At 45.0% G+C, this 25,809-nt stretch overlaps 5 protein-coding genes across 6 annotated transcripts; 2 read left to right on the top strand and 3 right to left on the bottom strand.

The window, feature by feature from the left end:
- The first annotated feature begins 1,401 nt into the window (after positions 1–1,401).
- On the top strand, positions 1,402–5,118 carry LOC109774016 (protein GID8 homolog). Its single transcript, XM_020332736.4, has 5 exons — positions 1,402–1,831; positions 1,933–2,039; positions 2,917–3,048; positions 3,164–3,320; positions 4,733–5,118. Exons 1-5 carry the CDS (start codon positions 1,612–1,614, stop codon positions 4,852–4,854), a joined length of 738 nt encoding a protein of 245 aa, XP_020188325.1. The 5' UTR covers positions 1,402–1,611; the 3' UTR covers positions 4,855–5,118.
- An 831-nt stretch (positions 5,119–5,949) lies between these two features.
- LOC109774029 (pentatricopeptide repeat-containing protein At4g37170) lies at positions 5,950–8,273 on the top strand. Its single transcript, XM_020332750.4, has one exon. The coding sequence runs from the start codon at positions 6,057–6,059 to the stop codon at positions 7,941–7,943; it is 1,887 nt and encodes a 628-aa protein (XP_020188339.1). The 5' UTR covers positions 5,950–6,056; the 3' UTR covers positions 7,944–8,273.
- Positions 8,274–8,515: 242 nt separating this feature from the next.
- Positions 8,516–12,033, bottom strand: LOC109774017 (protein NRT1/ PTR FAMILY 8.3). The gene is made up of 5 exons (XM_020332737.4): positions 11,830–12,033; positions 11,383–11,482; positions 10,706–10,923; positions 9,910–10,466; positions 8,516–9,469 (listed from the first exon to the last, which is right to left on the bottom strand). The coding sequence occupies exons 1-5, from the start codon at positions 11,998–12,000 to the stop codon at positions 8,653–8,655; spliced, it is 1,863 nt and encodes a 620-aa protein (XP_020188326.1). The 5' UTR covers positions 12,001–12,033; the 3' UTR covers positions 8,516–8,652.
- A 1,556-nt stretch (positions 12,034–13,589) lies between these two features.
- Positions 13,590–17,761, bottom strand: LOC109774019 (protein NRT1/ PTR FAMILY 8.3). 2 transcript variants are annotated; one of them, XM_020332740.4, is made up of 5 exons: positions 17,574–17,761; positions 16,968–17,067; positions 16,201–16,418; positions 15,380–15,936; positions 13,590–14,688 (listed from the first exon to the last, which is right to left on the bottom strand). In XM_020332740.4, the coding sequence occupies exons 1-5, from the start codon at positions 17,622–17,624 to the stop codon at positions 13,869–13,871; spliced, it is 1,746 nt and encodes a 581-aa protein (XP_020188329.1). In that variant the 5' UTR covers positions 17,625–17,761; the 3' UTR covers positions 13,590–13,868. The 2 variants fall into 2 exon arrangements, with proteins under 2 accessions (XP_020188329.1, XP_020188328.1); XM_020332739.4 differs by having other exon boundaries at positions 16,968–17,070; positions 17,574–17,726.
- Positions 17,762–17,992: 231 nt separating this feature from the next.
- LOC109774018 (probable RNA-dependent RNA polymerase 2) lies at positions 17,993–25,554 on the bottom strand. Its single transcript, XM_020332738.4, has 4 exons — positions 24,954–25,554; positions 20,064–21,967; positions 19,565–19,715; positions 17,993–18,923 (listed from the first exon to the last, which is right to left on the bottom strand). The coding sequence occupies exons 1-4, from the start codon at positions 25,488–25,490 to the stop codon at positions 18,114–18,116; spliced, it is 3,402 nt and encodes a 1,133-aa protein (XP_020188327.1). The 5' UTR covers positions 25,491–25,554; the 3' UTR covers positions 17,993–18,113.
- Positions 25,555–25,809: the final 255 nt, after the last annotated feature.

Raw genomic sequence — 25,809 nt, 5'->3', positions numbered from 1 at the left:
AATGAGCATGTTGCATTACTTGATATTTTGCACATGCATATGTATATTTTGGCAATCACTAAATGTTCTTCCCTGAAATATAGTTGACACTTTCCAAACTCGAATGACAGACAAAGTCTCGAAACCCTCGAATCACCAAAAACACTTGGTGTATCAAGTTTGTTCTCCGCCTCCGGTGCATATTAAAAAGTCATCAAAGAGCGAAGGCATGCTCACGTTGTGCTTGAGGAGAAAACGAAGCATCCGCAAGTGGTGTGTGGTGTCATCAATAGACGGTGTCGGGAGCATTGACACAAACCGGTGGAAAGAATTCAAAAGCAAATAACAACAACGATAATAGAGAACACATAATTATACAATGCATTTAAAAAGGGAATACAGATCATACCACCAAGTAATGGCATAGCAAACAGTAATCCATGAAATAATACTTGAAAAAATGGTCCATTTCAGTTGACGACCACAAAGGTATTGTTAATGCAACGTAGTAAGCTCTGTTGATCCAGCTTGGTGTACATACGACCATCCATCTTTCTCTGAAGTAATGAGTACAATTTAAGAGAAAAATCTCAGTAGAACAGCCAGATCATATCAAGCTTTAGTATCTGGAACACAACATCTATATTTAAGCTTTGCATCGACCAATACATGAAATTTCCAAGCCAGACAACTGATGTTGTTTTAGGTACAACATTTTTAAATCTATAGATTTAAGAAGTGGACTGGCAAAAAATGGATCGCGACGGCAGAATCAAACGTACTCCGTGAAGAAGTTGTAGGGAGAACATGATATGGAGAGGATAGGGGTAGCTGCAGATCTGTTCTGACAAACACGCATGACACCTGCAAGCGGTTGGTGTCGACAACAGGGACTTCTGATTCATCCCACATCCTGCAGGATAGTTATAGCCTGTAACTGAAGCGAAAGGAATCATATACAGCAATAGTATCAAACTGTTGTCAGAGTATGACTTACCTGAAGAAAGAGATTGCACGATTGCTTCTCTGATCCAACTCTCCGCCTTATCGCTCCTTTCCACCGAGGCGACCAATTTGGAGCCTTGCTCCCTCGCCTCTATCAGCACGTCGCCCAGCAGTCCACCTGTAGGATCCTCTCTAACAGCCCAGAAGTTTGACAATCATGTACCCACCTTCCTTTGAGCGAGCAGAATATGAAAAAATGAACGAAAATTTGGTAAATGTTCCAGCTTGATGGAACGACCTGATTCTGTCTAAATTAGGGATTAAAGAAAACAGAACTCACAACAACTCTTTGCGGGGATCAACTTCTTAAGAATGTAAGATTCGAATAAGAGGTACATTTCCTCTTCCCCTTTATATTGACGGATATTTAAACTGTGGGGAATTTAGGAAATTCGCTAGAGGTTGCTTAAGAAAACAAGAACTACTCTCCCCACAGCTCCCCTCGTTCCACCGGCCCCGACCTCGACCTCGACCACACTCTTCTGCTTCTCCAAGTCTTCCAATCCACCAGCCTCCCCGCCGCGAAACCCTAGCCCCCGAGCCACCCCCTCGTCGAGGCCGCTGGCGGATGGCGAAGGCGTGACCGGCGCGGACAGCACCCCGTTCCCGCCCTCAGCCCCGCATCTGATGTTCCTCTCCCGCATCGTCCTGCGCGACCTGGACTCCATCGACTCCCCCGCCTCCATGGCGACCTCCAAGAAGGTGGTGACGCGCGACGAGTGGGAGCGCAAGCTCCGCGACGTCAAGATCCGCAAGGAGGACATGAACCGCCTCGTCATGAACTTCCTCGTCACCGAGGGCTTCGTCGACGCCGCCGACAAGTTCCGCGTCGAGTCCGGCACCCAGCGTACCGCTCGCCTCGCCGCCACACGAGTCCAGAATCATCATCTCTCGTGATGCTCGAGGTATATGGACACTGAATCGGCGTTTCTGCGGTTTTGTTTGCAGCGGACATCGACCTGGCCACCATCACGGATCGGATGGAGGTGAAAAAAGCGGTTCAGTCAGGGAATGTTCAGGAGGCAATCGAGAAGATCAACGATCTCAACCCCACGGTTCGGTTCCGTCGCCTCGCAATTTTAGTTTGGATTTGGAAATTGGATTATCAGGAAAGTTAGGATGGATGAGGACGATGGTCCTGCTGTCCTGATATTTTGCTGTGTATATGAGGACCTTGTGGTAGCTGACAATGCGAACAATCTGGAAATATGCCAGGCAATTTGAGTTAACTAATATTTTGAACTAGAAACTTATTGCTCTTCAGGTTACTAGTCTTTGTTTGGATTTTTGGATACAACTAATTGTACAAAGAAGAGAAGGGAGCTTCCAACTGAACGAATTGCACAACTTTCTCATATATAAGTATATAACCCTAAAACTGTATGCCAGATTCATGGTTGGAACTTAGAACCTGGTACTTTAAGCAGAACAATTGCAATCAGACTAGCATATGGCATGGCATTGATTAGTTGTAAACTTTGGGTTCACCATTGTTTAACCCAATGCTGGTGATTGATGAGGTGGCAACCGATTTCTCACTTTTCATAAATACCCTGTAGCACAGTGGAGCAGAGTGTTAACCCAATATGTGTGAGTTATGAGGTTTCTCTTTGAACCATGTTTGTTTTTTTCATTAGAAGTTAGCTCTTTTTCTGCATGCAACCTAGATATGTGTGTACCAGAAATTAAATCTTTGGTTGGTAGCTAGAAAACCACTCCTGCTCTGTTGTTTTTATCCAATAGGATGCTATCTTGTGTATACTTCTGAGGGAAGTTCTGTGTGGTAATATAAAACCGGTGTAGGGTTTTTATCGTGCATTTTTCACAATTGGGTGTGGCCGCACACATGTGTATATTTTGAAGTGATTACTCTATAAAGCTTGCCTTAATTAGATTTTGACTTCTTGTCCCGGTTTCAATTTTGATATGCAGATTCTGGATACAAATCCTGAATTATACTTCCATCTCCAGCAGCAAAAACTAATAGAGTTGATTCGTGCGGGGAAGATAAATGAAGCTTTGGAGTTTGCTCAAGAAGAACTTGCACCAAGAGGCGAAGAAAATGTGAGTTGTAGTGTCTCTATTACTTTAGTTAGGACTCAAGAGTTCAAACCAATCTATATTAATCACTACGCACGGCCATGTTGTGACATTATTTTTCGTTATTGAAATGTTGCAGCAAGCCTTTCTGGAGGAAATAGAGAAAACTGTAGCACTGTTGGTCTTTGAAGATGTAAAAAATTGCCCATATGGTGAACTGTTGGACGTTTCTCAACGCTTAAAGACGGCAAGTGAAGTTAATGCTGCCATTCTCACAAGCCAAAGTCACGAGAAAGGTCAGTAGCACGAGGATGTGAATGTTGTGTACTTGTGATGCCTAATATTTATCCATTTGTCTATTTCATGATTTAGTGAGACTGAGGTGTACCTGCATCCATGTGACATATGAACAACTGATATCAAATATCTTATTTCAGAATATGCTGCCTTTTGGTAAAAGAATCTGAAACTAACAAGTGTATACCCTATCTAGAACAATGGATAGAAACATGACTCATTTATTCTCATTTTGTACCTCAAAGCAAAGCTAATACTAAATTTTGCCAGAATGTCACATAACTACATCTAAATATAAGCAGATATGGCCATGCTCAATACTGGTAACGCTTAAGCTGATCATATGTGACTGGTGATATAAATAAGAAATACTGATAAGCATGAGTCAAATTATTGCATAGGGCTGCTGCTTGATAATCATTTTGAGAAGAAAAAAGTCCATTTTACTACCCTGAATAAAGTGGGTGGTTCACTTTACCCCTTGATCTATTTTTCGGCTTCTTTTACCCCCAAACAAACCCAAACCGGACAAAACACCCCCTGGCTGGTTTTTCTCCACCCGCTGATGACGTGGCACTAGTCAACGGCGGTTTTGACCTGGGTGGGCCCCCCTTGTCAGGTGGTGCTGGGATAGAGCTGCCGCTGCACCCGCCGGTGAGCAGGGCAGGGCCAGGCAGGGTCGGCAGGAGGCGGTGGCGTGCGGGGTCGAGGCGGTGGGTACTCGGGGCGGACTCGCGCGGCGGCGGGATGGCGTGGCCGGCAGGGTCGGCAGGGGACGGTGGCGCGCCGACGAGCAGAGCAGGGCTAGGCGGGGTTGGCAGGAGGCGGTGGTGCACGAGGTCGAGGCGGTGGTGGCAACCATCGGCGGTGGGTACTCGGGGCGTGCTCGCGTGGCGGCGGGATGGCGTGGCCGGCGGGGTCGGCGCAGGGGTGGGGCGATCCGCAGCAGCGCAGGACGGGGCTCCTCTGGCAGGACGCCGGTGCGATGGCGGGGAGATGGCAGCGGCTCCTGGGCGATGCGGTGAGGGAGGTGGGGCGCGGGTGGCTCGGGCGCGGATCGGCCCGAGGCGAGCTCCTTCGGGCGGCGGCAGATCTGACCTGGGGAGAGAGAGAGAGACCTGACAAGAGGGCCCCACCCAGGTCAAAACCACCGTTGACTAGTGCCACATCAGTAGCGGGTGGAGGAAAACCAGCCAGGGGGGTGTTTTGTCTGGTTTGGGTTTGTTGGGGGGGGGGGGGGGGGGGGTAAAAGAAGCCGAAAAATAGATCAGGGGGTAAAGTGAACCACCCACTTTATTCAGGGTAGTAAAATGGACTTTTTTCTTTTGAGAATGTGCCATTGAAAAAAACATGAATTTCAAACTTGCTTTCATCGAAGGTCCTTGTTCCTTATATTTGTTGCATATTACAGATCCAAAGCTCCCCAGTCTGTTGAAGATGTTGATTTGGACTCAAAACCAGCTGAACGAAAAGGCAGCATATCCCCGAATCAATAACTTGTCCACCGCCGCACTGGAAGATCCAGCTATATGAGCTGCGCCCAAAGTGTCCGAGTGCTGACTACGTTAGGCACCAGCAGCCATGTCTGCATGTACACTCTGTCGTAGGTCTGTTGTTCGTTTCATCAGTGTTCTAGCTTAATGCAAAAAAAGAACATCAGATAGATAATCCTGCTCTCTCCTGTTGTATAGGTTGTTCTTGTCAATTTCTTTTTGAAAACAGAGATAAACGTTGCATTTGATTGTTGTTTACAAACTATGTGTTGTTGAACTGTTGGCGATAATGTGTTGCACACCATTCATGTGTTATGCTGGAATGATGCAAAGCAAGGCATCAAGTTCAAGCTTGCCAACTGTACAGAAGAATGCTATTGTTATTTTTTTTATGCAAAGCAAGGCATCAAGTTCAAGTTCTAGCTTAACGCTATTGTTATTAATTTTACTGGTTTCATAGGCATACCATAAGTGAAAAATCATACTACTATTCAAATATGTACCAAAAACCGTTGAAAATCAGACGTCACACATTTTCAAACCGAGGGAGTATCTTATTTGAAGGACCCTGATAACTACCATATGTGTGGCACGAAGCAATTTCGCCCCGGCGTTTTTTGGCAATAAGTTTAGTTACCCGAGGATGACAACTTTAGTTGTGAAGCATTTCAACTTTTGTGTTGTAGATGGCAAGTTTCAGTTTCTTTTTTCTTTTCTTTTTTCGGATGGCAATTTTAGAGTTAGAGGATGGGAATTAAAATGGTATGAGACTTCAAATCTATTGTTTGGTTAGGGGATAGGAAATTTATAAAGGAATAGGCACGTGACTTAAGACTTTAACTCCCATCGTTTTATTAACAAGGAATTGTTTTAATGAGTTAATCTTAACCCTTCATCATAACTTATATTCTCTTCCCTGGTCTAGTCCCTCGTCAACCAAACAAGAAAATACAAATTCTTTTCAATTTTCAAACATAATTCTTATCATGTGCCAGGGATTAGGGATAAAATGACTCATCTCATGTCTAATCTCAATACAATTCCCTACACTAAACTTCCATTCCCCTTCCTAAATATTGCCAAACGCGCTGTCATTTGGGTATTTGAAACAAGTTTTGGACAGTTCGTAGGGCGCTGCGATCCTCGCTGCCGTCCTCTACGGGGAGGTAGACGCAACTGCAGTGCAGTCTCGCTGCCGCCACCGCCCAGCATGCATGCCGACGCCATTGGCACTACTCATCCATGAGGACCAAGCCCCCGACCTTCTCGGTCACCACCGCGTCGCAGCTCCACAACGCCATCGACCGCCTCCTCCCGCTGCTCCGCGCCGACGCCGCCCACGCCCCGGCCGCGCGCGCGCTGGCCGCGGCCGCCGCCTCGCTCCCGCCCTCCACGCTGCTCTTCAACCGCCTCCTCCACCTCCTCTCCTCCAACGCCGTCTCCCTCCCCGACGCCCTCACCCTCCTCTCCTCCATCCCGAGCCCCGACCGCTGCTCCTACAACACCCTCGTCTCCGCGCTCTCCCGCTCGCCGCGCCACCTCGCCTCCGCGCGCGCGCTGTTCGACCGAATGCCCCACCGGGACCACTTCTCCTGGTCCGCCATCGTCTCCGCCTACTCGCGCCACGGCCGGCCCCTTGACGCGCTCGCGCTCTACCGCCGGATGCAGGAGGAGCCCCGGAGCGCCGGCGCTGACAACCAGTTCAGCGCGTCCAGCGCGCTCGCCGCCGCCACCGCGGCCCGGTGCGCCCGCGCGGGCAGGGAGCTGCACTGCCACGTGGCCAGGAGAGGGATCGGCGCGGGCGATGCCGTCATGTGGAGCGCGCTCGTGGACATGTACGCCAAGTGCGGCCGGTTGGAAGACGCCAGGAGGGTGTTCGACGGGATGCCGCTCCGGGACGTTGTCTCCTGGACGGCGATGGTGGAGAGGTACTTTGACGCCGGGCGCGCCGGGGAAGGATTCAGGCTGTTCCTCCAGATGCTGAGAACCGGAGGTGTTCGACCGAATGAGTTCACCTACGCGGGGGTTCTGCGTGCTTCCGCAGAGCTTGCCATCGAGAGCCTCGGGAGGCAGGTGCATGGTCGAATGTCAAAGAGCAGCATCGGAGACTCGTGCTTTGCAGAGAGCGCGCTCCTGCACATGTACTCCAAGTGCGGGGACATGGCCAGTGTGGTGCGTGTATTCGAGGGGATGCCAAAGGTAGACCTGGTGTCCTGGACGGCGATGATCTCTGGCTATGCACAGAATGGTCAGCCAGAGGAGGCGTTCCGCTACTTCGACATGTTCTTAAGGTCAGGAATTAGGCCTGATCATGTCACGTTTGTTGGTGTTCTCTCTGCGTGTGCTCATGCTGGTCTGGTCAACAAAGGTATGGAGGTCTTCCATTTGATAGAGGATAAGTATGGCATTGGACACACCCCTGATCATTATGCTTGCGTGATCGATCTACTCAGCCGATCGGGCCAGTTTGAACGGGCAGAGGAGATGATCAACAAGATGGCTGTCAAGCCTAACAAGTTCCTATGGGCATCCTTGCTTGGTGGCTGCCGGATTCACAAGAATGTCCGCTTAGCTAGGCGGGCAGCGGAAGCGTTGTTCGAAATAGAACCTGAAAATCCAGCGACGTATGTTACTCTCGCTAATATTTATGCATCGGTTGGTCTGTTTGATGAAGTTGAGGGTGTAAGAAAGATCATGGAGACAAAGGGCATAACGAAAATGCCGGCCTCAAGTTGGATTGAAGTTGGAAGAAGGGTGCATGTATTTCTGGTCGGTGATAAGTCGCATCCTCGAACTGAAGAAATATATGCGCTTCTGAAGAAGCTGTATGGGAAAATGAGGGAAGAAGGGTATGTAGCGGACACCGGATTTGTTCTGCATGATGTCGAAGATGAGCAAAAGGAGCATGACATTGGCTACCACAGTGAACGACTTGCTGTTGCATTTGGGATCATTGCTACTCCTGAGGGTTCCCCTATCAAGATTTTCAAGAATCTGCGGATCTGTGGGGACTGTCACACTGCTATTAAGCTCATATCGCAGATTACTCGGAGAGAGATCATCGTAAGGGACTCGAATATATTTCATCACTTCAAGAACGGGGTTTGTTCTTGCAGAGATTATTGGTAATCTATGCTGCATATGTGGATTGGTTTGACTTCTGATATAGGCAACTATTATTCATTTTTTCATGGCTAAAGTCGATGTGCAGCATCTATTGATTTAGCAGCTGGTGTCGTATGAGGCTATTGCAATGCCAGACTCCAAGAGATTGTCCTTATCAAGCTGCTATTAGGAAAATGGCCTCCAAGTTTTGTAGCTCCAGTACCTTGGACAATTTTTCTCCTCTGTTCAAAGGTTAAGTTATATACGTACATGTTTGCTTTCTTGTATTAACATATCTTGTAAAGATGAGCATTTTGTACAACTGGTTTGCTAGAAATGATCAACCAACAAAAACCTTGTCTTTGTTTGGCAAATCAGAAGGAAATCATACTTCATAAAGTTGGATTTAATTTCAGAATTGTGGATGCTCTAAATTTCCCATATGCAATGTTTCCCTCATACACGAGCATGCTACCCACAATTATCAGTACATCAGTGAACAACATGATGCTTTGAAACAGGTATAACTCTCATGGTACTCATTTCATACAAAACCGAACCACCAAAGTATTAAAAAAATCACTAGAAGAATTGCAAGAGAAACCCAATTGTAAGTCTTTTCTTGAAAACTTGCAGAGGAGGGTAGCTCTCAGTTTAGTCTATACAATGCATTGCCTCCATGAATATGGAATCTGAAAGTAGAGAAAGCTGATTTTTACAGTAAACATAACCATCACACATTCTTATATTTGTATCTCATTGCGCAACCAATGTAAACCAGCAAATTTACAAAGCTGATCCCTGCCATCAACCAAAAGAACCGGTCAAGATGGCCTTCATTCAAGTTATCTGGGATCCATCCTGCATCTCCTCCTTGAGTTGTAAGGTATGACACCAAGGTCAATATGATTGAGCTTAAATAGCTTCCTACCGTGACCGTAACAAGTGCCAATGCAGCACATAAGCTCCTCATGGCATCTGGGGCCTGACCGTAGAAGAACTCGACTTGACCTATAGCGGTGAAAACCTCGGCAGCACCAGCAAAGCAATACTGTGGTATTTGCCAAAGAATGCTCATTGGAACAGCAACATTCTCATGGATAAGGCCTTCAGTCCTGGCAATCTCTAAGCGCTTTAACTCAACAAGAGCTGCAGATACCATTGTCACAATGGAAAGGACTAATCCAATGCCCATTCGCTGTAGCTCAGAGAAACCCTTTTCCCTTCCAGTGAACTTTCTAGCTATGGGTATGAGGACGCGGTCATAAATTGCAATCCAGATCATGACACTGATTCCGTTGAAAGTAAATAGGGATGCCGGAGGAATATCGAAAGATCCAACCCGTTTGTCAAGGACCATTCCCTGCTCCACGAATACGGAGCTCTGAGCAAATACCGCGCTGAATATGATGGTAGTAGCCCAAACCGGGAACATTCTTACAAGGATCTTCAATTCTTCCACTTGGGTGACAGTGCATAGCCTCCATGGGTTTGCAGAAAAGTCACTCTTGGCATCAGTAGATGAGATGATGGCTGCCTTGTCAAGGAATCTGTACAAAAGGGAAATCGATGAATTTTTTTAACAGTCATACAGCAAAGTAGTTTTGCACTAACACGAAATCTACCTACAAAAGTAACACACCGGGAGAAAGACAAGTATAACATTGAAAAGCAATAGTCCGTCCTTATCCTGAAGTTATATCAGATTGAGCCCTACCACACCAATAACCCTCATTATACTCCTATTGTATTATGTACCCAGTACCCACCATGAACTAGGGCCATACATTTTGGCATGGACGCCCCCTATCCACATTCCTTTTGTTGCATTTAGGTATTCATTTTCTGCAAACATCAAACTGAAACCTTACTAAAGGTTGTGTCACACTTCAGTGTCTACATTGGTAGTGTAAGTAACCTGTGTTGTTTCATAAATACATCGACAGATGACACTAAAAGTAAAGCAAAGATGCAGGATAAGGATCATTACTCAAATTCACTTGTGTGCTCCAGCTTCCGGCTTCCCTCTATTGCTGAATTTTGACCATCAACTTCATACAGAAGAGATGCATCGAGTGGCAACTCGATATGCCACTTACGGAATGCTGCGACAACAACCTGGCACACTCTTGTTATTGGACTCCCACCGGGTTTCTGAAATCTGTACATATTTGAGGCTGAAAAGAAACTTGCAATAGCCAATGCCATAAATACAGTAGGAATGGCAAATCCTATTACCCAACCTGAGTTATCTTGTATCCAAACAATAACAGTGCCTGATAACAATGCACCGACATTTATGCAGAAATAGAACCAATTGAAGAAGGAACCCTGCTTTACTCTCTCTGTCGGATCACTGTCATCAAATTGATCCGCTCCAAAGGATGACACACAAGGTTTAATGCCTCCAGTTCCTAGGGCAATCATATAGAGACCCAGGAAAAATGTGCCATTCTGAAGTAGGCTTGGTTCTGGACAGACAGATCCTAAACATGAAGGTGGTTGAAGTGCTGGAAGTGATGCTGAAATCGTCAAACCAGCCAGACCCTTCAGCAAAAAGGGCGACACATGATTAAAATGGATGACTGAAGATATTGAGATGGACGGATAGATGGTTCATTAGAATAAACCTGAATATAACAAAACCTACATGCTCATTATAGCTGTTCAAAAGTACAAAATCTTTTGTATTCAAACATTCAAGTACATGGATTTATATACCAGGATGGAGCATTATGGAACAAAGGAAGAAGAGAAAAGTTTGGGTTGCTTTATCTTATACTTACAATGAAATAAATTGACGAGAAAACAGCAATAGTCCAGTACTTTCCCCAATAGGAATCTGCTAGGATGGCTCCAACGAGGGTCGTCAGATAGCATGTCCCTTGCCAAGTGATAACATTTCTTGCAGCTTCAAGATTGCCTTGATGAAGCTTTATTTTCAGATAAGTAACTAGGTTTGTTGCAATTCCATAGTAGGCCAGACGCTCACAACACTCGGTTCCTGTCACCAGACTAGCATCATTGGAAATTGCCAAACATCATGCACAAAAGTCTCAAAAATGTTTTATATCATATGGTCAATAGTTTTTAGGCTAGTTAAAATTGTTTGGTACCATTTAGCTCTAAATAAAGGTTTCTTGAAGCTGCAAGATATAATCTGGCATACTATTATTACTAACAAGCAGTACCAATAGGTCAAATATTTAATCATTCATTAAAAATGGATTGAGGGATGTGCTAACTAGGCAAAATAGCTCACTACCACAGTAATGATATGTTTATGAGATTGCAAGGAGCTCTTGAGCATAATTCGGTGCGATATGGCACTCAATTTGGCACTCGATTTGATTTTTCTGCAAAACTTTTGCAAGAATACAGCAATGGCCAGTGCCAGCCGAATCGGATGAAACAGCGCAAACCGTGTACAGAGGCTCCTACATTGTGTCACCTAATTACGTACCTAGGATGAAGAAGCAGGCTCGCCAGTTGCCCGTGGCGCGCCTTGTCGCAGGACGGCCTTTGATGTCGACGGATCCATCACCTGTGTAAAGACTTGCATCCTGCAAATTAAGAAATGGCAGCACTCAGACCAAACCACCCAAGGACATACCGGGGAATCGGTACCAGGTTGCATCCCATAATTTCCCCAACATGTGCAAATAGTAGTATTACTGCTGGGCAGTGCCGCGCGGCGTCAAGCTTTCGGCATCACTGCCTGTCTCCAGTTTCAGTTTGAACCCAGGGGGGTGGAGGATTTGACAACTTGCTCTTCTCTCATTCAAGAGAAAAGAAGAGGGTGGGTAACCAGCAGGATAGAACTGGCCGGGATGAAGCTGTGGTCTGCCTGTGGCTCTGTGTAACGAAAATTCAGAGAAGAAGAGGGAAAAACCAGTGAATTTTATACTACCTGGGAAGGAAGGAGGAGCGGCTCGTGATCCCCGTCCCCTTGGACCAGCAGTCTCCTCTCCTCTGCTTCGTCCATGGAGACGGAGGGGTCTCCGTCGCGGAGATCGAATCGGCAGGAGCAAATCAAGAAACTGGGTAGAGGGAGGGTGGGCTGGGTTTGACCGCCGAGCATGGTCCTGCCTGACTCTTAGAGAGCTACTGCTCTTTTTTAGTATTTTGTTTTGCGTCCAACTCTTTTTCTAGTTTTTCTTTAGGGGTCTGATCTGGCCTGGCCTGGGCCTGAGCCTGGGTACGTTGGTGTTTGTTTGGTTAAGGCCTCCGGCCCATGAACCAAGCCAATAGCTCACCCAAAAGATTGTCCTTGCACAATAGGCATATGGCGGACAATCCTACCTGTGGTTTGTGCGGGTCTGTGGACTCATGGAGACACTCATTAATCAATTGTACAACATCATGATGCACATGGGCCCTACTTGATGATGACATGGCTCAGGTCCTGATCTCCACAACCGAGCCAAGTGCTAAACATTGGCTTTTTACACTCATGGATTCTTTATCACATGAGAAGTTCGTCTTGCTGACGGTCACTCTGTGGGCGATATGGACAGCACGTCGCAAAGCAATCCATGAAGGCATTTTTCAGACTCCACAAGCTACCGTTTCCTTTGTTAAAAGATTCATTGATGAACTTGGGACAATCAGCGACAAGAAGCAAGTACAACAGTCCCATAATGCTAACGCACCTCATCCTCAGCGACCAAAGGCGCCTCCGGCCGGGTTTGTGAAAATTCATGTAGATGCGGGTGTAATACAAGGAAGAGGTGGTTCAGCGGCAGCGGTCTGTCGGGATAGCGACGGTTTTTTTTTGGGCAGCTCAGCACTGATCATCGAAGGAGTAGATGACCCTGCAATTCTAGAGGCTATTGCTTGTCGAGAGAGGATTGCTCTAGCTGAGGACCTCAACGCCCAGAATCTAGTCATTGCATGTGACTCCAAGCAAGTAGTCTCCGACATCAACAGAGCCAGCAAAGGAAGATATGGTGCGATAGTTAGTGAGATCATTCTCAATTCCGCTCATTTTCATTGCAATTTTGTTTTCGAGGGTCGTACTGTTAATTATGAAGCACATAGGTTAGCTAAACATTCGTTACGCCTTGGTCTGGGACGCCATGTATGGCTTGGCCAACCCATGACCAAAATTGTATCCCACTATCTGTGGATTTTGAGTAATAAAATGCGTTTTTACCCCTAAAAAAAAAGATTGTCCTTGCATAAAAAAAACAGAGAGATTGTCCCTCATGCTGTCATTAGGGAAATGCCCTCCAAATTTGTAGCTGCTACACCTTTGCACAATGCATCTGCTATTTTGAAAGATTAAATTGCGTGCACGTCTTTTTTTCTATTACCATATCCACTAATATGGACATTTTTTAAGCAATTGTTGGTTTGCAAGAAATGGTAAAACAACAGCAATAGAGAATTCATACAACTCCCTCCGTTCACTAGTATAAGATGTTATTACTATTTTCTGAATCGGACGTATATAGACGCATTTTAGTGTGTTTGTTTACTCATTTCAGTCCGTATGTAGTTCATATTAAAATATCAAAAACATCTTACTGTATAAGTGATCAGAGGGAGTATATAACTTTGATGTTTGGTTCTGGAGCTTCTCAATTTCTCAGTTGCAGCTTACATGCATGTGCAACGCGTAATTTTCAGTAAACAAATCTTTACGATCGCTTTAAGGAATAACAGGATGCTTTTGAACAGGAGAGTATTAGATATGCATGTACAAAATTGTCTTTGTATAACTCTGGTGTTACAAATTTCATACAAAACACACTCACCAAACTAATAATTTGTCTAAAATACATCACTAGAAGAATTGAAGTCCTTTTCTTGAGGACTTTCTGAGAAGGGCAGCTCATGTGATGTCTTAGTCTATACAATGAACTGCCCCCATGAATATGGAATCTGAAATTACAAGAACTTATTCCACAGTAGGTATGACCATCACACAATTTTTTGGAGAAACCATCACACATTCTTATATTTGTATTTCATCGCACAACTGATGTAAACCAGCAAATTCACAAAGCTGATCCCTGCAATCAACCAAAAGAACCGGTCAAGATGGCCTTCATTCATGTTATCCGGGATCCATCCAGGATCTCCACCTCGAGTTGTAACATACGACACCAGGGTCAATATGAATGAGCTTAAATAGCTCCCCGCTGAGACCATGACGAGCGCAAATGCAGTACATAAACTCCTCATGGCATCTGGTGCCTGATCGTACGAAAACTCAAGTAGACCTATATTAGTGAAAACCTCGGCAGCGCCAACAAGGAAATACTGTGGTATTTGCCAAAGAATGCTCATTGGAACCGCAGACTTCTCATGGATAAGACCTTCAGATGTGGCAATCTCCAAGCGCTTCAACTCAACAAAAGCTGCAGACACCATTGCAATAATGGACAGCACCAATCCAATGCCAATCCGTTGTAGTTCTGAGAAACCCTTTTCCCTTCCAGTGAACTTTCTGGCTATAGGTATGAGAACACGGTCATAAAGCGGAACCCAGATCATGACACTGATTACGTCAAAGCTCGAGAGGGACGCAGGAGGAACATTGAAAGACCCGACCCGCTTGTCGAGAACCATTCCCTGCTCTAGGAACATGGAAGAGTTCTGAGCGTACACCGCATTGAATATGATAGTAGTCGCCCAGACCGGGAACATTCTTACTAGGATCTTCAGTTCTTCCACCTGGGTGACTGTGCATAGCCTCCATGGGTTTGTAATGAGGTCACTCTTGGCATCAGTAGATGAGATGATGGCAGCCTTGTCAAGGAATCTATACAAGACGGATTGATGAAATGTTATAACAGTCATCATTATACAACAAAGATAAGAGTTGCCTACAGAAGCAATCATAGTTTTAAATAGCGCGCTAAGCCTCTTAGCGGCGAACCTCTTCTAAACGCTATAGCGTGCTATAGCGGAGCTATAGTGCGCTATTTAAAATGTTTATTCATTTGTTTGGACTAATGTCTCTTAGCGCAAAACCTTTTGTAAATGCTACAGCATGCTATAGCGGAGCTATTTAAAACAATGGAAGCAATACACTGGATAAAAAAAAAGTGACAGTCCAGCCCTATCCTGAAATCTTAGTTATATAACGTTATCATTTTTATACTTGTAAATAAAATATCCGGGAAGGACTTATGAACATGCCTTGCACACATTATTAATACCAGCAGTAATAATTCTGCTTCTATTGTGTTATGTACCTAGTACCCACGCGGGAACTACTGTGATGGATATAGTATGATTGCTTGGCTCTTCTCATACTATTTTTATTGCATATATTTAGTTTGCACAAGAATCAAATTGAAACCTTACTGAAGGACCTTTTCGAAAATAAGTCTTACTGAAGGTTGTGTCGCAATTCAGTGCCTTCATTAATACCGCAAGTACCTTTTGTTGTTGCATTAATACATTGACATAAAAGTAAGGCAATGATGCAGCATAAGGAAGATGATTACTCAAGTTCGGTTGTGTGCTCCAGCTTCCTGCTTCCCTCTATTGCTGAATTTTGACCATCAACTTCATATAAAAGAGCAGTGTCATGTGGCAATTCAACATGCCACTTACGGAATGCTGAGACAACGACCTGACACACTCTTGTGAGTGGACTGCCACCAGGTTTCTGAAATCTATACATATCTGAAGCTGAAAAGAAGCTTGCAATAGCCAATGCCATAAATATAGTAGGAATGGCAAATCCTATTCCCCAACCCGAGTTATCTTGTATCCAAACAATAACAGTGCCTGATATGAATGCACCGATATTTATGCAGAAATAGAACCAGTTGAAGAAGGAGCCCTGCTTTACTCTCTCTGTCGGATCACTGTCATCAAATTGATCAGCCCCAAAGGATGACACACATGGTTTAATACCTCCAGTCCCTAGGGCAATCATATAAAGACCTAGGAAAAACGTGCCATTCTGAAGTAAGCTTGGTTCTGGACAAACAGTTCCTAAACATGAAGGTGGTTGAAGTGCTGGAAGTGATGCTGAAAGCGTTAAAACAGCCAGGCCCTTCAGGGAAAAAGGAATACATGATTAATATGGGCGATTGAAGATATTGAGATGCACGGATTGATGGTTCACTAAAATCAAATTGTATATAACAAGACCCGCATGTTCATTATATTTACTGAAAAGTAAAAATATTTTGGTTTCAAATGTTAAAATGCCCAGAAATTACCAAGTTGAATGTGCAACATTGTTTTCTATGCCAGTATGGAGCCTTATGGAGCAAAGGAGGTAGACAAAAGTTGGTCAACTTTATCATGTACTTACGATGAAATAAATTGATGAGAAAACAGCAATAGTCCAGTACTTTCCCCAATAAGAATCTGCTAGGATGGCTCCAATGAGGGGAGACAGATAGCATGTCCCTTGCCAAGTGGTAACATTTCTTGCAGCTTCAAGATTGCCTTGATGAAGCTTTATTTTGAGATAAGTGACTAGGTTTTTTGCAATTCCATAGTAGGCCAGACGCTCACAACACTCATTTCCTGTCACCAGACTAGCATCATTGGAACTTGCCAAAGCTCATTGCTGTATATACAAAATATGCACAAGGGTCCCCAAATGCTTTGTACCATATGGCCAATAGTGTGCTAGGCAAGCTAAAACAGATTCGTACCACATATCTCTAGATAAAGGATCTTATAATTTCTATAATTCAAATTTCAAGAAGCCGGCATACTATTATACTAACTTACAGGCAGCACCAAATAGTTCAAATGTTTAATCGTCCAGACAAAAAACATGTACTGGGACTGGGGATGTGCTTACTAAGGAAAATAGCCTGCTGGTACAATAATGATTTGTTATGAGAAAGTAGGGAGTTTCTTCAGTGAACAAACACTTTGCCAAAATTTGTGGGAGACGTCATTCAACACGGATTTTAGCAAACCATGTAAAAGGCTGACATAAGGAAGCAATTTGGCATTCAATTTGATTATTCTTCAAAACTTTGTAAAACTGCAACTATGGTCAGTGCTAGCCGAATTGGATCAAACGGTCTGAACCGTGTATGAACACCCCTGTATATATATTACCTAGGATGAAGACGCATGCTCGCCAATTGCCTGTGTCGCGCCTTGTTGCGGGACGGCCTTTGATGTCAACGGACCCATCACCTGTGTAAAGACTTGCATCCTGCTACAAAATAGCAGCACTGAGACTCAATCTTAACCACCTAAGGGCATACTGAAAAAGTGTACCAACTACCAGCTGCATCCCTAGATTTTTTTAACATGGACAAATAGAAGGGAAGGGATTATATAGTGATTTCGTACGAAATTCCTGCGAGAAACATTAACTCCAACTAAGGATTAAAATATTACTACTATGCATTTGAGAAAGAGTTGTGCGTCAGTCAAATTTTCAATATAACTGAAGCAGATGTCAGGAGATAGCATCCAATCCCCATCTTGTTGTCTCCAGTTTCAGTCTGGACCCAAGAGGCCAAGAGGACGAAGGATTTATCAGCTCACTCTTGTCTCTCAAGAAAGGAAAAAGAAGAGGACGACCAGACAGATACATACATAGAAGAAAAGTTAAATTCTAGTACAGGCTACAAGCCTACAACTACCTAGGATGAACTGTAGTAGTACTTGCAATGGAACTTCAGATAAGAAGAAGAAAAAATCAGTGAATTTTACCTGATCCCCATCCTCTTGGAGCAGTAATCTCGTCTCTTCTGCTGCGTCCATGGAGATGGAGGGGCTCCGTCGCGCAGACTGAATCAGCTAATCAACAAGTATTGTGCTGGGTTGACTGGAGGTGGAGAAGTGAGTGCTTATTGTGGTCTTTCGCTGTCAGGCCCTTGTATTTATTTATTTATCACCGTAGTGGGCGTAGAACTCTGGAATGTCTCTATCAGGTAGTACAGCTACAGCACGCCATCCCCTTCCGCTGCTCCATCCCTGTCCAGTTCTGCAAGGCAGCAAGGGAGCGGTGTGGTCCAAGCTTTATAGATAGATACATTTGTACAGTCTCAAACTTTGAAGTGTTAACCGGAAGAAATAACCAAGGTTTGTGCAATGCAAAGCAGTAGCATTGTGATAGTTGTAAGATTGGGTGGAAGCAAGGTAGTAGTATATCTGATGCATGAATGCTGAAAGCCTACTGTTATTATATGCTTTATTTAATCTATTTGATTTGATTGATTGATGAAACCGGGTTTCTTTACTTTGTGCCTACTAACTGAGGCATGCCAATGTATTCCAATCCATCATTTGTTCATCTACAACGCGCTGCAGTCCATCGCCGTTATTCGACTCCTCGATCTTCAGCAGCTCGTCACAGATGATCCACGGGAAGCTCCAGAACCACTTCTTCTCCCGCCGCCGGTGGTCGGGGTGATAGGTCACGCGGTACCACGCCGACGCCCTCCTCGACGCCTCCGCCTTTGGGCGGGACGTGAACCAGCCCCTCGCCTCCTTGTGCAGGCCCTCGACCGAGTCGATGATGCGATCCTTCATCTCAAAGTACCGCTTGTTGTCCTTCTTCAGGTACAGGAGCCTGTTCCGGATGTTGCCGGTCAGGATCTCGTCTTCTTGCTCCGCGCCGTAGTGGCCCATCAGGGCGGTCAGCTTCTCCACGTACAGGTCGTAGCACTCCTCTGCGGACTCCAGGAACTCCTCAAAGCCAGGGACCTCGAGGTCAGGATCAAACACAGGATTTGGCTGAGCAAAGGAAGGAGCAGGAGAGCTCTGCATCTGACTCGCAGCCGCCCGGTAGAGCTTGCCGAGAGCTCCATTGGAGATGTACATTGGTTTGTCCCAGCGTTCCATGAAGTCAGGGTATTCCCTTGGTCTCAGTGACCGCGGCATTTCAGCTGGAGCTCCTGACTTGGCGAAGTCGACTGCCATTGAATGCAAAGCAGCTAGCTGGAGGCACTCAGGGCTCCGAGCTTTCATTGGATGACGGTCTGCGTGGACCAAGTGAGCAGTTGAGATTGCACCGAGCGAGTCATTTATCATGTAATCCACAAAGTACTTCTGGATTTCCTGCAGTTCATCACATATTTTGTAAGATTTCGGGTATAAACGTGTCAGGCGAGGAAAATACATTTGCTTGTCCAAAAGACGACTCTGAACTGCTTACTCGAGCTAACCGGTAAATAGTAGTTGCGAACCTAACAAAGTTAGAGATATTCATTCAAGAACATTTTAAAGCTAAGACTACTTTAATACTCAAATCATGCACAGCTGTTTTCATTAGACAGCAAAAAATGTCTATTTTTTTCCTGAAATAAGTACCCACATTTCTAAAGAATTTTATTAATTGTGCATGGTGAGCATAAATTTGGTTCAAAGCATTCAAAATTTTGTGTTGGCTGGTATGTCATCCTGGTTGAGCTTGACACTCGTGGCCAGTTCTCTCTGATCATGTTGCTCTATCGCATGTTATATGAAGTCCTTGGGTATTTTCCCAATTTTTTCCATGCAAAGAAATGTTTTAGAAAGATGTGAGGTGCCTCGAGATAATAAATATTATTGAAATGCTACTGTTTGTAAAAATACTGATATTTTGATTATATTTGCAAGTATAAAATTGATGTTAGTCCAATAAAGCAATCTTTGGTAAAAAAAATAGCAGCAACAACCTAGGAAGAAAGATTAAAATGAATAAACAGTCAGGAATATACCTCGAGTGTGACAACATGATCCATTATGCGTGGCCTTGCTGCAGTGTAGTCCATAGGTGAATCAACCTTCTCTGGAATCAGTTTCTCATCCCAAGTGATAAAATAGAGGTCACCGTCCAAATCACCCCCGGAGCATTCATTTGGATGAGGCCTGATTAACATCAAAGATTAAAGTCTATATGGATGATGCCTATTAAACATCAAAGATTAATTTAAGGAGAAAGCAAAGATTGGCAACATCCATCAATAGGTAGAGATATAAGTATGTAACATGATTGGATATCAATCTAACATGGAAACTAATGCTGACAAACACTTCAATAGATATTTGAGCTCCTCTGAAGGCAATAACAGAGCAATATAAACTATAAAGTACAGTTTCAGTATAACATGGAAACTAACGCTGACAAACACTTCAATAGATATTTGAGCTCCTCTGAAGGCATTAACAGAGCTTAATAGGTTGTCTTTCAGTTTCAGTATTAACATACAGCATTACCTTTCTCCTCTTTGAGGGAAGACAACACAATCAACCAGGTTGTTAGCATATAATCCATGGTCATAGACAGCTTCAAGTACTCTGATGTCACCAGGATGGAGACAAGGATTTTTCGATATTGCAACTTTTCCAACAACAACTGCTGTTTTGTCTTTCCTGTTATCTTTAGAAAAATATGGTTGACCATTATCCTTCTGCTCTTTGCTGTTCTTTGTAATTCTGATGTACACTTGACCATATTTTAATTCGCCTGTTTCATCCAAACAACCAATAAGAACACGGCCTTTTGGAACATGAATCTTACATCTAGTTCTTATGTCAGTCAGCCTATTATCCTGATGAGCCTTAAGAATCATCAACAGGTAAGGCTCTAAACTTGGTTCATAACCTTGCAGTAACATTTTCGATGCTGTCTTTGTTTCGGTACTACCAATTTTCCCCAGAACAGAGAGAGCAGCTTCTCTGTTGGTCAGCATTTCATCTAATTCACGCATATCATCTTGTTGCATCAACTCAAATATCTCATCTCTTATCCCCAAAGTCGAAAGGAGAGAGATAATTTCACGATTCATATAGCATGGCTGGGGTTTGCTCCAACTTGTAATGTTAAACATTGTGCTCTTTGATTCAAATTTCTTCATACTAGGTCGCAGAGAAAGACGACGAAAGGAATCAGGGTCGACAGCAATAACTCCTTTGTAGCCACCATACCTTATTTGAAAAGCTGAAGGAGGGTTCATAGGGTCTAATCCAATTTCGTAAGCCACATCTTTGGCAAATTTCTCAGAAATCTTCCCAATACCATCAGAAAATATGTGTTTAGTGCCATCAGTTGTGACTTCAATATCTGGAATCTCTTCCACATCCCGCGGTAGGATTTCAACTGTTTGTCTGGAAGAGCTGAACAGTTGGCCCATTCTAGCCGCACACTTAGATACTGAACGGATTTCTTCGAAGTGGCCCATCCACCTTCTTATATCCTCGGCCTTCAGGGAATCATTAGAAGCAAACATCCAAACAGAACTTCCACGAAGTTGACTTGCTGAGAAGGCCAAGAATTCATACTTCTTTGGACCAATGGAAAATCCTTCTTTCAGGATGGATAAAATGCGATAATACAGGCCAGTTTTCAAGGGTTGGGAAAAGAACCCTCGTCCAGTTCTAGCTGAGATAGCATCTGGAAATAGTTTACTCCAGTCTTCATCAACAAAAGTAACTCTAGCAAAGTCAGAAGCATACTTTTTATGATGCTTAACCACATAATTTGTAACTTCTTCCTCAGGTCCCAAGCAGTATATTCTGGATGGAGTAATGTGAATTCTGTAGCACATCATTAATTTTCCTTTACCTTCAGTCTTACTGGACAGCAGAGCATTGTGGCTCCTCTTCCTGCTATGAACCTCCTTCTGGATGAATTCCAAAGGTTCATAGCATGTAAACTCTAACTTGCTCATTTTCTCGAAAATCCTCCTTGAAATATGAACTGGAATTTCTTCAAGAGCTTTAAACAGACCAGCATTAACATGCTTGGCAATTATCTTTCCCATGTGAACAAGAGAATTGACACGAAAAAGAACTTCATAAGACACTGAACAACCAGTCGGGCAGTCAACAAGGGGAACCACCTTGGACGACGGGCCAACAAATTCCATTAAAGAAATGACCAATTCCCCTAATTCTCCTGACAAAGGTAAGCTGTTGAGAATAAATGGCACTGGTGCACCTTCATCAAGTACGAGGGCGAGAGTTGAACACTTTCCGAAAGAGTGGTTAGGAGTAAAATCTAGTGCTCTGACCCAGGTAAACTTCACATCCTCCTTGCATGCATGAAAGCGGTCATCTGAGAACCTTGAATAAACTGCAGGCCCAGAAATTTTAGTGCATATTCTTGGTGCATACATGAGCTGGAACAAACATCAAATTAATGTTAGATAATATATACTTTTAACAGCTTCAGAATTATAGACGTATTAAAAGAGTGTTGCGCCTGACCAACTAATAGCCTAAGTATGGCAATCAGTAAATTAAGAGAAGTATCTATGATGTGTATTCCTTAGATAAGCTTCATATCTGTTTCACTCTAATCAGTAACCACCTACTGAGATATCTATAGGAGTGGAAATAAATAGCAGAACTATCCATCTTACTCTATGGGCTCTATCGCATAACTGCAAACCAGATGACTGAGATAGTTCACTCTAGTTTCCTGTCTCAAGAATTCACCAATTTTTTAGCTCATGTAAGTATCGACGGAGGAAGTACATCTAAAGCTTCCTGCTTCAAAGTTCTTCCCTCATTTGACATACTGGATGGTAGGAGTAGGGTTCCTACCGGGCCTCCGGCGTAGATTGTACGGACAAGGAGGAGGAGGACGAGGGCTGGAGCGGGCGCGCCGGCGATGAGGCGCCGTCGCGGCTAGGGTTGGGTGCGGCGGCTAGGGTTCCGGCTCCTTGGGGAGCCGAGCAACAGAAGATTATAATATCTTTATTGCTTGCCTCAAACGGTGTCTTACAACTAGTATTTATAACTTTAGCCTAAGATAACTTGCCTAATATAACTTGCCTAAGATAACTTGTGGGTCAAGCCCCTAATACTAATGCCCGGTGGGCCTCTTTCTGGTATAGACCAAACCGGTCATAACATCTCTCCCCGCCTGCGCAAACAGCTCGTCCTCGAGCTGAAAGTCTGGATAGTGTTGGCGGAATTCGTCACGCTGCTCCCAAGTAGCCTCCTCCTCCGGAAGGCCCGCCCACTGAACGAGGATGAACCAGACGCCACGACGGAGCTGCGCCTGCAACACCTTTGCCGGCTCGGGAAGAATGCGACCATCGGCGAGTGGAGGAAGCGCCGGAGGAGCCGCCGGTGGCTCGCCTCGGAAAGGCTTGAGCAGCCCAACATGGAAGACATCGTGGATGCGAGCACGGGCTGGAAGCTGAAGACGATATGCCACCTTCCCAATGCGCTCCAAGATAGGGAAGGGCCCGGCGTAGCGAGGGCCGAGCTTGCGCTTCGCGCGCGGGTCGAGTGACTGCGTAGAGCGGTGGAGGAGACGCAGCCACACCCAATCCCCCACCGCGAACTCCGCCTCGCGATGATGATCGTCGTAGTAGTGCTTGGCCAGCTGCTGTGCCTGAAGGAGACGCTGACGAACCTCAGCAAGCATCTCGTCACGAGTGCGGATAAGGTCACCCGCAACCTCCGTCCGAGCCGTCTCCGGGTCCACCGGAAGTATAGGCGGGGGTGGTCGACCATAGACCACCTCAAACGGCCTCACGCTTGGGCTGGCTCTGATACCAAATTGGTAGGAGTAGGGTTCCTACCGGGCCTCCGGCGTAGATTGTACGGACAAGGAGGAGGAGGACGAGGGCTGGAGCGGGCGCGCCGGCGATGAGGCGCCGTCGCGGCTAGGGTTGGGTGCGGCGGCTAGGGTTCCGGCTCCTTGGGGAGCCGGGCAACAGAAGATTATAATATCTTTATTGCTTGCCTCAAACGGTGTCTTACAACTAGTATTTATAACTTTAGCCTAAGATAACTGGCCTAAGATAACTTGTGGGTCAAGCCCCTAATACTAATGCCCGGTGGGCCTCTTTTTGGTATAGACCAAACCGGTCATAACACTGGATACAACTAGATATACATATAACATCTTGCTGTAACATTTGCCAGTATATAAGTAGTTAACAAAATGGTAGCATTGGCGCACATTATCTATTTTGACACTAAATGGCCCCCAGAAATAGTCCAGCACATGCATTGGAAAGAAAAAGAAGGCGGATCCAATTCATTAATCCAACAGGACAAAATTTCATAAACTGCTAACAAAAGCAAGAGTCTTATTCATATGAGTCAAGATTCTGAAAACCCTTCAACTAAATCTAATTATGTCTACAAACAAGCAACCATTTCGATAGTTAGGATAGCATTTTGTGAAACAAGCTTTATATATTCAGGTTCTAAATATACCAAAACAAAACAAAAATGTAGTTTTTTTTTACGGGCAAACAGTAGGGTAATCCCCTACGGTGCAATTTTCATTAATATAAGGGAGGAAACAGAAGGAGTTTACATATTTACATAGGGGTTGAGATGGCCCCCAACAAACAGAAGAAAAAGAGAGAAGCAAAACTAAAAGAAACGTAAACAGTAGTCAACCAAAGGTTTAAGAAACAGAGGCAGTCCAAGCTTTCAGTGGTTCAACGTCCACTGATTTAACCCTATAAGCAATGAGGTTCAGGTCATTGACCAATCTTCTGTGCCAACCAACCAGCGAAGCAGGCTTTTTTTCAAAGATCAAATCATTCCTCTGTTTCCGACTGTTCCATCGGGCCGAAGAAACGATTTTCATGCAACAAGGGCCGCTGAAGCCATCCCTTGCAGACCTAAAGAGAGTCATAATATCTGAGCCCGCATCCCATTGGCTGTTGATTTTTCTCCAACATCTCTGTGCAAACCTGCAGTTAAAGAAGAGATGCTCTCTAGACTCCCTAACCCTGCTTTGACAGAGAGCACAATTTACCCCAGATTCAACGGTCCAATGTCGTCTGTCCATCATATCTCTTGTATTAAGCCGATCCACAGTTAACAGCCACATGAAAACTTTCTAAAGTACCGGCAAATTGAGTTATCACTCTACTCACATTTCACGAATTCCAGTCGTGAACCATACCGGAAGTTAATTCAAGGTAATGCACAACATGCATATCAAACCTACTATTTGTAGGTCATCTTTTTCTTCAAATAAAAATTATCAGATCTCACTTCACTTGCTCGAATCTCATCTGTGACATGTAAATGCATCTAATGGAACTTTCTACCTCACCCTGTAACCGCAACCTCTGACTAATATAACGCAGAAACAGAAGCATCAGAGCAACACAGTGAGGAGCTCACCTTCAGCAAGATGGCGCCGGCCCCATCGAAGCTGCACTTGTAGCAGTTCCTGATGTCCTCGAGCCTGTACCTCTGGGAATCGTGATCCAGGTACAGGTCTATGCGCCGCTTCCCCGGGATGACCTCCACGCGGACGCTGTCCCAAGAATCAGCCGCCTCGAATTCGCGCTCGGCGATGCGGTTGCCGACGAGGAGGCGCGCGTCGGCCGTGCGGAGAGAATGGTCGGGCGCTCGGGGGAGAAGGTCCGCGGGGGCAGGGGAGACGGACAGGAGGGAGCCCAGGAAGCGGGGTAGGCGACCGGAGGAGGCGAGCTCGGCGGCGAGTGTTGCAGCGGCGGTCGAATCGAACTGGACGATCCCAATGCATCGACTTAGCCAGCCGCGTCGGGCGGCGGCGATCTCGCAGGCGTACGCGGCGCCGGCAGCGGCGACGGCGGAATCGAAGAAGGCTAGAAGCTCCTTTGCGACAGCGGAAGGCGGGATATTGGAGACTCGAACCGTGGCCGTGGAGACGGGCGCCGACACCGCCGTCGCCATCGGGGGGGCAGAGGGGTTTGGTGCTCCGGCGAGGTTAGGGGTTTATGTGTCTCCCTTTTGGTCCTTTTCACAGTCTTCACTGCACGATTTATGTGTATCCCATTTGGTCTTTTTCAGTCTTCACTGCACGATTTTGAACTGTAATTTTTATTTCTACTAGTACATCTATGAGTAGAAAAAAATACAAGTGTATATATTTTATACGAAAAGTTAAAATTTATTTTTAGTACACCTAGAAAATAATAGAAGTGTATATATTTTTATTTTGAATGGCGCATGGGTGGCGCGAAGAAAGGTGAAAGCACGCGGGAAGAAGGTC

The sequence above is a fragment of the Aegilops tauschii genome, chromosome 4 (assembly GCF_002575655.3).
Source record: "Aegilops tauschii subsp. strangulata cultivar AL8/78 chromosome 4, Aet v6.0, whole genome shotgun sequence".
Lineage (NCBI taxonomy): Eukaryota > Viridiplantae > Streptophyta > Magnoliopsida > Poales > Poaceae > Aegilops > Aegilops tauschii.
The sequence above is the reverse complement of the archived record's forward strand: the minus strand, read 5'-3'. Positions and strand labels throughout refer to the sequence as shown.